The sequence below is a fragment of the Danio aesculapii genome, chromosome 20, assembly GCF_903798145.1.
Source record: "Danio aesculapii chromosome 20, fDanAes4.1, whole genome shotgun sequence".
Classification (NCBI taxonomy): domain Eukaryota; kingdom Metazoa; phylum Chordata; class Actinopteri; order Cypriniformes; family Danionidae; genus Danio; species Danio aesculapii.
The window spans coordinates 14,591,151-14,604,007 of record NC_079454.1 but is presented as its reverse complement, the minus strand read 5'-3'; the positions used below and the strand labels follow the sequence as shown (position 1 = coordinate 14,604,007).

The following is a 12,857-nucleotide window of genomic DNA, read 5'->3' as shown; positions in this document are numbered from 1 at the left end:
CTTATATGGCTAGTCGGAATGGAAAATTTAAAATCAAGCCAAATTTTAATAGTAAAAGAAATAATAATAATTGCCATTTTAACAATTAAAATTTTATAAATGCATATTAGTAATGTTAAAAACAGTTTTATATTAAATAAATAAGAACCAGTAACCATGTCAGATTATCTAAATATTTATTAATTAACTATCTATTGATAAGTGATATCTAATGAAAGGTACTGCTATCAATCAATCAATAAATAAAATAACATATAGTGTCTAATTAATAAGTACTTGAATTTAAAACCAGGGTAGTCGCTAGAAATACTCAAAAAAAAATCTTTTAGATTAATGATAAAATAGCTTGCCATAGAGGCTGGTTATTGTGTAACGTGCATTACGTGTGACCGTGGTCATGTTTCAGAGGGAGCCACAGAGTCATTAAATTATTGTTGTTGTTTTGAAAAGAATAATTCCATCTTTACTTCATAAAGCAGTGATTCACAGCTTCGAGTATGCAAGCAGAGTTCTGGAAAGATTAAATCTGCGGATCATGCTGGTGGTTTCAGCGTGTCTGTTCATGTCCACCCCATGAATGAGCGCATAATGACATGTCTCATAAGATGCTTTCTGGATTATTTTTGCACTGTTTATGGAAGATAAAATGGGTGTGGGTGTATGGAACTCAATGTGCACAAACACATAAAGGGTGTATGTGTATAAATGATGCATATATTATTATTAATACTTAAGTGTGTAAAATGTCAAATAAAATTAAAAGCTGAGAATAAAATCATAAATGTAAGGCATTCTCTTCACTGCGCTCCAGTTTAGGATGATGGAATAAAGTATAAAACCACATATAGAAAATACCTACCACTGCAAATTCATTAAAATCTAAAAATAGTAGACTATACAAAACTAAAACAAAATGGTTATAACAGGGTGTCTTAAAAAGTATTAAAAATTGATAAATAAATTTAGAAAAAAATAAGGCCCTTAAGACTTAAATGAAAGTCTTAAATGCTATTACAAGGTATTAAATTTTGTTTCAGTATGCTACAAATTGCCTGAATTTAATCTTTGAATATTAGGTGTAGTTCATGAAATGAAACAAATCCTGCTAGATTTGACATCATGCTGCTACACTATTATTCCTCCTGTTGTAAATGCGCCACTTGCTGGATTCATATTTTTATTCAGTACATAAATACAGTTTTAATTTAGGATTCGTTTCTTTCTATCAGTATTTAGTAAATATTCTGCAAGTTAAAATGTCAGCAATGTTACTGGTTGAAACCTGAAGTGGTGATGACCTCTTAAAAAAGGTCTTATAAAGTTATTGAATTTCAATCTTTGATTCCTGTATATACACTGTATAAAAATGTTAATAAAACAGCCTTTATTGATGTTAAATATCTCTAACATGTTTTTGTATAAAGGCGTCACAGTGGGTAGCAAGATCGCCTCAGCAAGAAGGTCGCTGGTTCGAGCCTCTGCTGGATCAGTTGGCATTTCTGTGTGGGGTGTGCATGTTCTCCCCGTGTTCGCGTGGGTTTCCTCTGGGTGCTCGATTTCCACAAGTCCAAAGACATGCACTAGGCTAAGCTAAAATGTCCATAGTGTATGTGTGAAGGAGTGTGTGTGGAGGTTTCCCAGTGATGGGTTGCAGTTGAAAGGGCATCCACTGCGTAAAACATATGCTGGATAAGTTGGCGGTTCATTCCGCTGTGGCGACCCCAGATTAATAAAGGGACTAAGCCGACAAGAAAATGAATTATTTAATGAATGTTCTTGTATGATTTATGATTTATGAACATTAGATTGGTCAGCAAGCCAAAACTGGAACTTGTGTCCCCAAGGCATTATTTGGTACAGAATATTTAAAAATGCAATAAAAAAAAAATCCTTAAAGCTTAATAGGATTATCCAATTTCCACAACATATGATTTTAAATAATTACTCTAATTTCATTGCAAGTAGCTGAATTGCCATGTCCCAGGTCATGTATGCTCATGTTCAGCTACAAATATAATTTAGAAAAATCTAAAGAAAACAATACTTTTTATTGATTTTGTATTGTCATATAAATAATACATCTCACCAAATACTATATTTATTAAATAATTAAAAAATATATATATTTTGAGAAATATAGTTAATAAACATGTTTAAAATCTTCCTCATGTCATCATGTGGTAGCTCGTTGTCCACCATATAAGTAGTAATGCCTGAGTTTAGCAAAAAATGTAACTCCTGTTACTGTCCACGCTTACTGTTTTGCACTGCGTGCATGGTATTTCATTATTTTTAACTTATTTTATACACTCAAAGAAGATCGGTTTAAACCATGTGCATGATAATAATATATATCGTGATAACATGCCTAACACGTCCTCTCCCGTATTGAAAACAGTGGAAAAGAGCCCGTTTTCTTTTTAAATGCTGCTGCACTGGGATGCAAGGAAGTACGGACCTGGAAAGGACACATCTAAAAACGGAGGCGTGGCTGCCGCCTGCCGACATTCACTACCTGATTGGGCCGTTTCTTAACATTAACTACATGTGCGTTTCACTCAAAGCAGTTGCCATGGTTACAAGTAATGTTTGTGGGAAGCGCATTTCTTTCGACCTATGAACCCGAGTTGAGTTACGCACAGCGAGTAAACAGTTTGACAGGATCTGACGGTTTTTATCGGGACACATAGCACATCCAGCTCGCACTTGAAGAAATGACCGAACCAGCAGGAGGAAGCAGTGGAAAAGGTTCTTCTTCTTCTGTAATCACTGAGAAAAACAAACCAACTGGTGAATGCAAACAGCCTTTTCTCTACTTTACAAATGTATTCATTTACTCAATATTTATTTATTTACTTTTTTAAACAGTTACAGTTTTTCCATGTGTTATTTATCTATGTCTACGTTATTTTAATCATTTGGCAGATGCTTTTATCCAAAGTGACATACAAAGGATAACAGAAGTAATCAAAAAACAATGAAAAAAAAAAACATGTTGATAATACAATAATTCCTAGTTAGTCAAACACAGTATACAAATTATATGTTTAGACTCTCTGAAAAGAGGAATACGTTATATACAGAGGTTTACATTACTTAAGCTGTCTAACATTTTTTACCTATAGGTAGGGTGTGAATTACAGGGAGGTTGGGGGTGATTAACCCTCTTAAGGCTTGATCCCCCCTGAAGGACGTCAAAACAAGATGTGTGGGGGTCAGCCCTTTAAAACTGAGAAATAAGTTCACTCTGATCTGTATTTTAAATAATATTAATAATAAAAAGCAGCTTCACATAGAAGATCAAAGTGAATTGAAACAGTGTCAGTTCAGTTTTCAGAGTTTAAGTTCAGTTCAGTTTAGCTCAGTTCAATGTGGTTTAATATTCACTACTGAGAGTTCAACCACTGAAGAGCAAATCCATGCGCAGCTCTACAGGTCCCAAACCATGCAAGCCAGTGGCGACCTTAAGACTTTCATTTAAGTCTTAAGGGCCTTATTTTTTTCTAAATTTATTTATCAATTTTTAATACTTTTTAAGACACCCTGTTATAACCATTTTGTTTTAGTTTTGTATAGTCTACTATTTTTAGATTTTAATGAATTTGCAGTGGTAGGTATTTTCTATATGTGGTTTTATACTTTATTCCATCATCCCAAACTGGAGCGCAGTGAAGAGAATGCCTTACATTTATGATTTTATTCTCAGCTTTTAATTTTATTTGACATTTTACACACTTAAGTATTAATAATAATATATGCATCATTTATACACATACACCCTTTATGTGTTTGTGCACATTGAGTTCCATACACCCACACCCATTTTATCTTCCATAAACAGTGCAAAAATAATCCAGAAAGCATCTTATGAGACATGTCATTATGCGCTCATTCATGGGGTGGACATGAACAGACACGCTGAAACCACCAGCATGATCCGCAGATTTAATCTTTCCAGAACTCTGCTTGCATACTCGAAGCTGTGGTCCCAAACCATGCAAGCCAGTGGCGACAGTGGCAAGGACAAAAACATCACCAATTAGCAAAAGTGAAGAATTAAAAAACCTTGAGAGAAACCAGGCTCTGTTGGGCACGACCATTTCTTCTATGGTCAAACGTCTTGTGCAGAGCTGCAGTCTAGGATACAGCCTGGTCCAGGATTATGGAAACCTTGGGATCATCTCGTCGCTGGTCTTGGATTGCATCAGTGGCACAGCATAGTCTCTGAGGGCCTCGGGATGAGTATTCCCAGGTGGAAATAGAGAATAAAAAGAATAATTAGCGTAGTTGCTGTTCATAGTGTCTTTAAATGAGATGCAAAGACCTGCCTGGGGCACATTCATGTATCATATCTCTAAGTGATGCACTGAGTGTATGCTTTACTAAAAAGATAGGTCTTTAATCTAGTTTTGAACTGCGAGAGTGTCTGAGTCTTGGACATTATCAGGAAAGCTATTCCAGAGTTTAGGAGCCATAAATGAAAAGGCTCAACCCCCTTTACTTGACTTTGCTATTCTAGGTACTACCAGAAACCCTGAGTTTTGAGATCTTAAAGAGCAGGTTGGTTGTAGCGAGACAGAAGGTATTTAAAGCTTTATAGGTAAGAAGCAATATTTTATAATCAATACGAAACTTAAAAGGCAGCCAGTGTTAGGAGGATAAAATTGGGGTGATATGATCATATTTTCTAGACCTGGTAAGAACTCTGTCAGCTGCATTTTGTACTAGCTGAAGTTGTTAATAGAGGAAACTGGGCAGCCAGCAAACAGAGCATTACAGTAATCCAGCCTAAAAGACATAATCGTGCCAAAATCAGTCCAAAGCCATTCAACAGTCTGAAACTGGCAGATTTAGGGCACCGATAGACACTGTAAGAGTTTACAAGACGTGGAGAAAACCACGTTTTTCCATAAAATAGGTGTTTGTTTTTACATATTGCCCAAAGTAACATCAAATAAGATGCATTGTTTGCATAGTTTGTCCTAAAGTAAGCCAACATTTCTAATTAGGTCAGAATACACTAAATACCCTGTATGCCACAAAAAACTCGAAACTTAAATACATTTTCTCAATAAATTAGATATAATTTTAATAAACAAACACATTTGATTCATTGAAGCATGTATTACACAAACTAACATTACCAAAAAAGTTGACCGCCCCACCACCCCCGATCGTTGATTGTTACCTTAAAGGTACTAATAATAATTAAACAATATAATAGTATACCTTTTGGAATACAGGCATACTAATAAAAATGTGTATAAATGCAAATAGGTAAATATGTTTATATTGAGACAATATAATGGATTTACTTACATATATTTACATTTAATAGGAAACGAGGTGTACCAAATTAAAAATTGTGCCCAGTTTTTGCCTTTAAGTAAAACTGAACTGTTTTTTTTCTCTTCAGTATTCTCACTTTATTGAAAAGTTCTTTCTGGTTCTTGAATCTGATTGGCTGATAGCCGTGCAGGTATTTTGCCCATATCAGAACTTGTCCAACCTCTTCATCTGTGTGTATCAATCTTTTTTTAGGCAAGAATGTGAGAATGTAGCTGTTTCGATTGCAAATATGTAGTTTATTCATTAGAATACTGCCTAGTTGAAAGTGTTTGGATGTTTCTCACTGCCTGCCGAAAGCTCTCTCCTCTTATTCAGGAGTCTAATGGGTGTCTGTTTACTAGTGTATTGTAAAATGTAATTCATTTAGGCTATATCTAAAAGCAATAGTTGCCCACAGTCATCTGATATTTACTTTAGTAATTTTACTTTAATTAAGTTTACTTTAGCAAATGTATTTGACTCCAATGTTGTTTTATACAGTAGCTTAATATTATGCTAAATTAAAACTTCAACTTTGTATTCAGAGACTGAAGTGGATCCAGTGGATGAAGGGCCATCACGTGTTCCAGGCCCAAGCTGCAGTAACAAAGAAAGCCAAATAAAAACAGAACTTTCACGGCTGGAAATGTATATTCCTCATGACCCAGGCAAACTTAGGAATCGCCTGGAGGAATGTTCACTTGACTGGACTCCGGTCACTGAAGTCTGGCCCAACATCTATATAGGAAATGAGTAAGTTTGCAACACATTTATGACACATTATAACAAATCATGTGATAAAATAGTACAGCTGATACACAGGAATCAGATACAGTGCCATTATACAGTATATCTTTCATTGGTAGAAGGGTTTTAGAAAATGTTTTCTTCCACTCTTATGAAAATTAACCATGGTTTATGTTTATATAAATGTAGTAACCATGTTCTTGCTGCATTGAGTGATTTGCATAACCACGGTTTTACTACACATACCATAGTCAAAACATGGTTTGTGTATAGAAATGTTGATTTGTGGTCACTGTAGTTTAGATACAATATTATTTTCTTTTTTTTTTTTTTAGTAAAACTATAGTTAATTTCCTAAGGGCATTGTATGAAATGCTTGAATATGAACATGAACTAAATTGTGGATTACTGTCTAAATGGTATGCTTAAATTTAAAAACTAAATAATAACAAATTCCCCTTCAATCCTTTCAAAGCATATTCATTCATTCATTTTCTTTTCAGTTTAGTCCCTTTATTAATCCGGGGTCGCCACAGCAGAATAACCCGCCAACTTATCCAGCACGTTTTTACGCAGCGGATGCCCTTCCAGCCGCAACCCATCACTGGAAAACATCCATAAACATTCACTCACACTCATACACTACGGACAATTTAGCCTACCCAATTGACCTGTACCGCATGTCTTTTTACTGTGGGGGAAACCGGAGCACCCGGAGGAAACCCACGCGAACGCAGGTGGAACATACAAACTCCACACAGAAACGCCAACTGACCCAGCCGAGACTCAAACCAGCGACCTTTTTTTAAAGCATATAATAGATTAAAATAAATAGTATGGTTGTACAAGTGGTGTCTGTTTTTATGTTTGTCAGGACCCATTTACACACATTTGCTATGCTTTATGGTAAATTTCATTTTCACTTGTTATTGGTAGCCAATTGTCATTAACTATGAGTACTATAAGAGCCATAATTTTTAAGATTATAATTTAACATTAAAGTTATGATGTTTAAATGCATAATATGTTAATATAACCAGTTAATATGTTTACTAATACATTCCATGTTTGTTTGCAATGGTTTGCTCTGCTTTTCATTGGACTGTTTTAAGTTTACCATTATAGGGATGTTTTTGGCAAAAATTAAAAAATAATAGAAAGAAGGATGGAGCAACACAGTTTTTGACAGGAGTTTGTTTCTGTTTTGTGTGAAGAACATCCAGTAAACTATCAAAACTTGAACCAATCCCGAGTCGATATTTGCCTGATAGATTAGAAAGATTAGTAGATATCAGTGTATGATCAATTTTGTTAAAAAATCAACTTTTTCTTGCTAAATAAATATGTATCGATACTTAGTTTTTAATTTGAACTAATAAATACATAATATAGCCAGTTATTATTTGACTTTGACACAAGGAATATTGTAAAGAAGATCTTTTACTTGTGTAGTATTTAGATTAGGGCATTTTCTGTATACTTTTACTTCATCACATAACATATTACAACACATGTATCCATTCAGTTGTTGTGTTCTTGTGCAGAGAGACAGCATTGGACCGAGCCATGCTGAAGACGATGGGTATTACCCACATACTGAAAGCTGCAGCAACTGAAGAAGATCTACATGGAAACATTACTCCAAGGGATGAACATTACCAAGGCATGGACATGACTTACTATTATGTACCTGCTCTGGATGAAGACATGTTTGATATCAGCGAATACTTTTTCCCAGCTGCAGAATTCATCAACAAGGCCCTGAGTAACCCGGAGAGTAAGAGCTGATACACACGCACAGACACATAAATTGAACATGGTATACACGGACACTCCATAGGCATAATGTGTTTTATACCGTAACAGTTATACAAAACTTTTATTATATGGCCCTACCCCTAAAGCAAATTTTTTATATCAAAAGACCCTGTTACGGATGATTTTTAAGTTTTTTGAATTACATGGACATGATTTGTGTGCTAAATATAGTACAGCTAAGTCATACAGTACCTATGTCATTATACAACTTTGTGTCCTTGTACACCACATAAACCTGTACACACACACACACACACACACACACACACACACACACACACACACACAATTATTTATAATCTATTAAGACAGTACATTTATTGTAAATACTTGTGTTTTTAAACCATACTACAGCAAAATGTATTATACTGTACATATTATAGTATTTATATTGTAGTACTTTGTATTTGTTACTGAATGCTGCAGTATATTGTATAATAAAGTGTAGTGAACTGATAAACTGTGATAAATGTATTCTTTAGTTTTTACTACAGTAAACTGGTTTATTGTAGTATAATATTTCCTATAATCAAACTTAGTACAGTATTGATAGTTTTCACGTGTCATCACACGTGTCATCACCCAGCATTTTTTAGAGTGTATGGTTCAAAAACACTATAATATTTACTATAAATTACTATGAATTGTTAGGTTTGATGTGTCGTTTTGTATTCATTTTTTCAGATAAGGTGTTAATCCACTGCTTTCAAGGTGTCAGCCGCTCTGCAACACTTTTTTTGGCATATCTGATGATCCAACATGACATAATGGTGGAGAACGCCATTGATCATGTCACAGGTGTGCGATGGATCAGACCCAACATGGGCTTCTTGAAGCAGCTGACAGCTCTCAATTTAACCCTCGTAGAGAAGCGAAAACTACAGCTGAGAGAGCAGTTGAAAAAAGACAATGAAGACACAGAGAAGCCTGTTCCAGAGCTTCAAGAGTCTAAAAAGCATATTGATGAAACCGTGATCCATCTGAAGCATTGTCTCCAGAAATGCACACTGGACCAGAGGCCTGTCACTGAGGTTTGGCCCAATGTCGTCATAGGAGATGAGTGAGTCTATAACAGCTAAAACCTTTTTCAGTTTAAAATAACTAATTGTTAACAATTGACTGTTGGTGGCACATGGCTAAGTGGTTAGCACTCTTGCCTCACAGCAAGAAGGTCGCTGGTTCAAGTCCCAGCTGGGCCAGTTGACATTTCTGTGTTGAGTTTGCATGTTCTCCCCGTTTTGGCGTGGGTTTCCTTTGGGTGCTCCGGTTTCCCCTACAGTCCAAAGACATGTGCTATAGGTGAATTGGATTAACTAAATAGACTGTAGTGCATGAGTGTGTGTGTGAATGCGAGAGTTTAAGGGTGTTTACCAGTACTGTGTTGCGGCTGGAAGGGCATTCTCTGCGTAAATATGCTGGAATAGTTGGCGGTTCATTCCGCTGTGGTCCCCCCTGATAATCAGAAACTAAGCTGAAGGAAATAATAAATGATTGAATGACTGTTGATATTGATGACGCGTTGAATGGTCACCACAAAGTTTTTAATATCTTGATTTAAAAAACAAAATAAAGCTATACTTCGAATTATATCATCTTTGTATCAAATTACGAAAAAATAATGACCACTTATGGGAGGTGTTTCTAATGGAGCGTCTATGGGCAGGACAGTACATTTGACATTGTTTTCTCTTCTGGCTACCGTCTCACACAACTTTTTTTCTCATTTTGTGAAAGTCATGAAAACACTTTCGTGAAGTTTTTCTTGTATTATTTAAGCAAATAGGAATAAAAAATGTATTTTTAGTACTCTCTCCCTACTATGACTATCACTATGTTGACATCTGCTGCTGAGAAACCCGGAAATATGAAAAGGTTCCATTGGAAAAATATGCTTCAGCCTACTTTTTTGGTGAATCTGCAAAAACGTACTTCAACACGCTGTATGTTTGATTGCAGTTTCTAGGTAAATTATTTTCTGCAAAGGTCTGTATGTGTGAAAGGGGCTATTGTCGATAAAAAAGGATTATTTACATTGAGTTCTTTAAAGAACACAAAATAATACAAAAATGTGACGTGGTCAGTTTGCTCATTGTGGTCATTGTAACTGTGATACAAACTGCTCTGATTTGATTCTGGTGAAGCACAGTTGCACAAAAAAGATAAAGTTAATGTAAAATCAGGGTAAATATGTGGTTGCAGTGCACTTTTCTCTTACATTTGATTTTGAAAACACTATTATTTGGATTTAGGGAAGAGCTCAGGCAAAGTCCCTTTAAGGCAAGTAATTTCACTCCGCAGCCATCTTTGAAACGCCTCTCGGGCAGAATGTTTGGGCATTCTGTCTGCATATGGAAACATCAAATTCTTCGAAACTGCTAGCCAAGTTAACGATTACATTACATATTTGGATCAAACAATAAAATTAAGCAACAACTGTCTCATAAGTTTCATTTCTAAACGTTCGAATCAAACTAAATTAGCATATTTTCAGGTTACCCAAGCTAATGCGCATGCACACTCGAAAGGAACGAGATCACGGCACCAACCTCATTTATGGCAGTGTTACACATTATTATCCTCTGGATAATAATCGTCTGGTCGCACTGGTGTTCTGAAGTAATCCACAACTTGGTCTTAATGGCGAATGTCCTCCAGAAATGACAGCGACTCTTTGTTTACAAGTTTGTGGGTATTTGAGTAGTTGCTGTCCTGTGATTGACAGGACGGACTGTACCTCGTGTTTGTTTCATACAGATTACTAAACCAAAAAAACTTTTGTTTTTAAGTGCACTTGATTCATTTAAAAGTTCATATTTCAAGCTTTATGTGGATATATTTCTTATCTGTGTGAAGCAAGTATTCGCTGAGATTCCAGGTTTGTTGACCACCAAACTATCGTAAAAGCACACATCTGGTTCACCGAAATGTCAGTCTATATCGATCGATGATTGGCTTCTGTACTAGTAGGCAGGGCTTCATTCGCCATATTGACCGTTGCATTTTAGATATGATATGTTATGTTATGCAATAAATTATGTGCTTGATTGAGGTTGTTTTTATAGCTTATTTACTACTCTCAGGGTTTAAAAAATGTAAAAAAAAAAAAAAAAAAGGAATCAATTCTTGGAATCAAATACAGATCCCAAAGAATATCAAAACAGCTCTAATTATACCTTATATACTTAAACTTGGGTAGCACTCTCGCCTCACAGCAAGAAGGTTGCTGATTTGAAACTTGGCTGGGTCAGTTGTCATTTCTGTGTGGAGTTTGCATGTTCTCCCTGTGTTCACGTGGGTTTCCTCCGGGTGCTCAGGTTTCCCCCACAAGTCCAAAGACATGCGCCATAGGGGCATGCGCCATTAGGTGAGTTGGGTAAGCTAAATTGTCCATAGTGTATGTGTGTGAATGGAAGTGTATGGATGTTTCCCAGTGATGGGTTGTAGCTGGAAGGGCATCCACTGCGTAAAACATATGCTGAATAAATTGGCGGTTCATTTTGCTGTGGCAACCCCAGATTAATAAAGGGACTAAGCTGAAAAGAAAATGAATGAATGAATGAATACTTAAACAACTAACTAAAACTATTGTGTTTTTGAGCAGACATACAGCAATGGACCGAGCCAAACTAAAGCAAATGGGCATTACACACATCCTAAATGCTGCAGCTGTAAAGAACAATTTGATGGCATCTTTAGGAATGCCACGCAAGGAAGATCTGCTACGTAAGGTCAAAACTGGGGCGAAATATTACAAAGGCATGAACATCACATACTACGGTGTACCTGTAGTAGATGACCACTGCTTTGACATCAGCAAGTACTTTTACCCTTCTGCAGCATTCATCCACCAGGCCCTCAGTAACCCTGAAAGTAAGCTGAGACTCGCACAACATCACTTTTTATTGATAGGTGTTGTATTTTGACCAGCTGTATTAGAATGAGTTTGTTTTGATTGTTTTTGTGTTTTTTTCATCAGATAAGGTGTTGGTGCACTGCACGGATGGAGTAAGTCGATCTCCCACACTATTTCTGGCGTATCTGATGATCCACTATAAAATGCCGGTGGAATATGCTATTGACCGTGTTTTAAAAGTGAGATGCATCTGGCCCAACTTGGGCTTCTTGAAACAGCTGGCAGTTCTCAATTCAAAGCTTGCATGTCACAATAATCTTTTCAGACAGACATAACCATAAAAAGCACAGACAAATAAAGCACATGAGTAAAATTAAAATAATGTGTTTGAAATTATTGTAAATATGTAATTTGTGGACTCAAATGTCATCATTATTATTTTTATGACGATGGTGATGATTTTTATTAGTATTGTTATTATACATAAATATAATGTACTGTAATACATTTAATTTTGTAATATTATTACTGAAATTAATTACAATATTTAAAATATTTAGATTGTATTTAGACAAATTATAAAATTATAAAAAAGTAAAATGGAATAATCACCATGGAAGCCTGTTCCCGCCACTGAATTAAAAAATAAATAAATAATAAAAAAAGTATAAAGTTGCAATTTTGAGTTATAAGGTCAGAATTCTGAGTTATAAAGTCACAATTCTAAGTTATAAAGTCAGAATTTAAAGTTAAAGTCAGAATTATGAGTTATAGGGTCAGAATTTTGATTTATAAAGTCTCAATTCTGAGTTATAACGTCGCAATTGCGAGTTATAAAGTCAGAATTTTGAGTTATAAAGTCAGAATTCTGACTTTATAATTATTTTTACATTGTACTTATTTATTTATTTATTTATTTATTTATTTATTTATTTATTTTTCATTCAGTGGCGGGAACGGGCTTCCATATAATCATATAAACAATATAATAATTTACATTTTTATATCGTTTTTTAAAATAAATATCGCAGTAATATCTACTCCACACTGGAGGCCGCTATCACGTTAAAAAGGTCACCACTACCGGCGATTTCTTCTCAAATATTTTATG

At 35.2% G+C, this 12,857-nt stretch overlaps 1 protein-coding gene across 1 annotated transcript; it reads left to right on the top strand.

Moving 5' to 3' along the window:
- Positions 1 to 2,648: 2,648 nt before the first annotated feature.
- si:ch211-121a2.2 (uncharacterized protein LOC564515 homolog) lies at positions 2,649 to 12,143 on the top strand. Its single transcript, XM_056480733.1, has 6 exons — positions 2,649 to 2,790; positions 5,874 to 6,081; positions 7,620 to 7,852; positions 8,578 to 8,953; positions 11,495 to 11,763; positions 11,870 to 12,143. Exons 1-6 carry the CDS (start codon positions 2,715 to 2,717, stop codon positions 12,079 to 12,081), a joined length of 1,374 nt encoding a protein of 457 aa, XP_056336708.1. The 5' UTR covers positions 2,649 to 2,714; the 3' UTR covers positions 12,082 to 12,143.
- Positions 12,144 to 12,857: the final 714 nt, after the last annotated feature.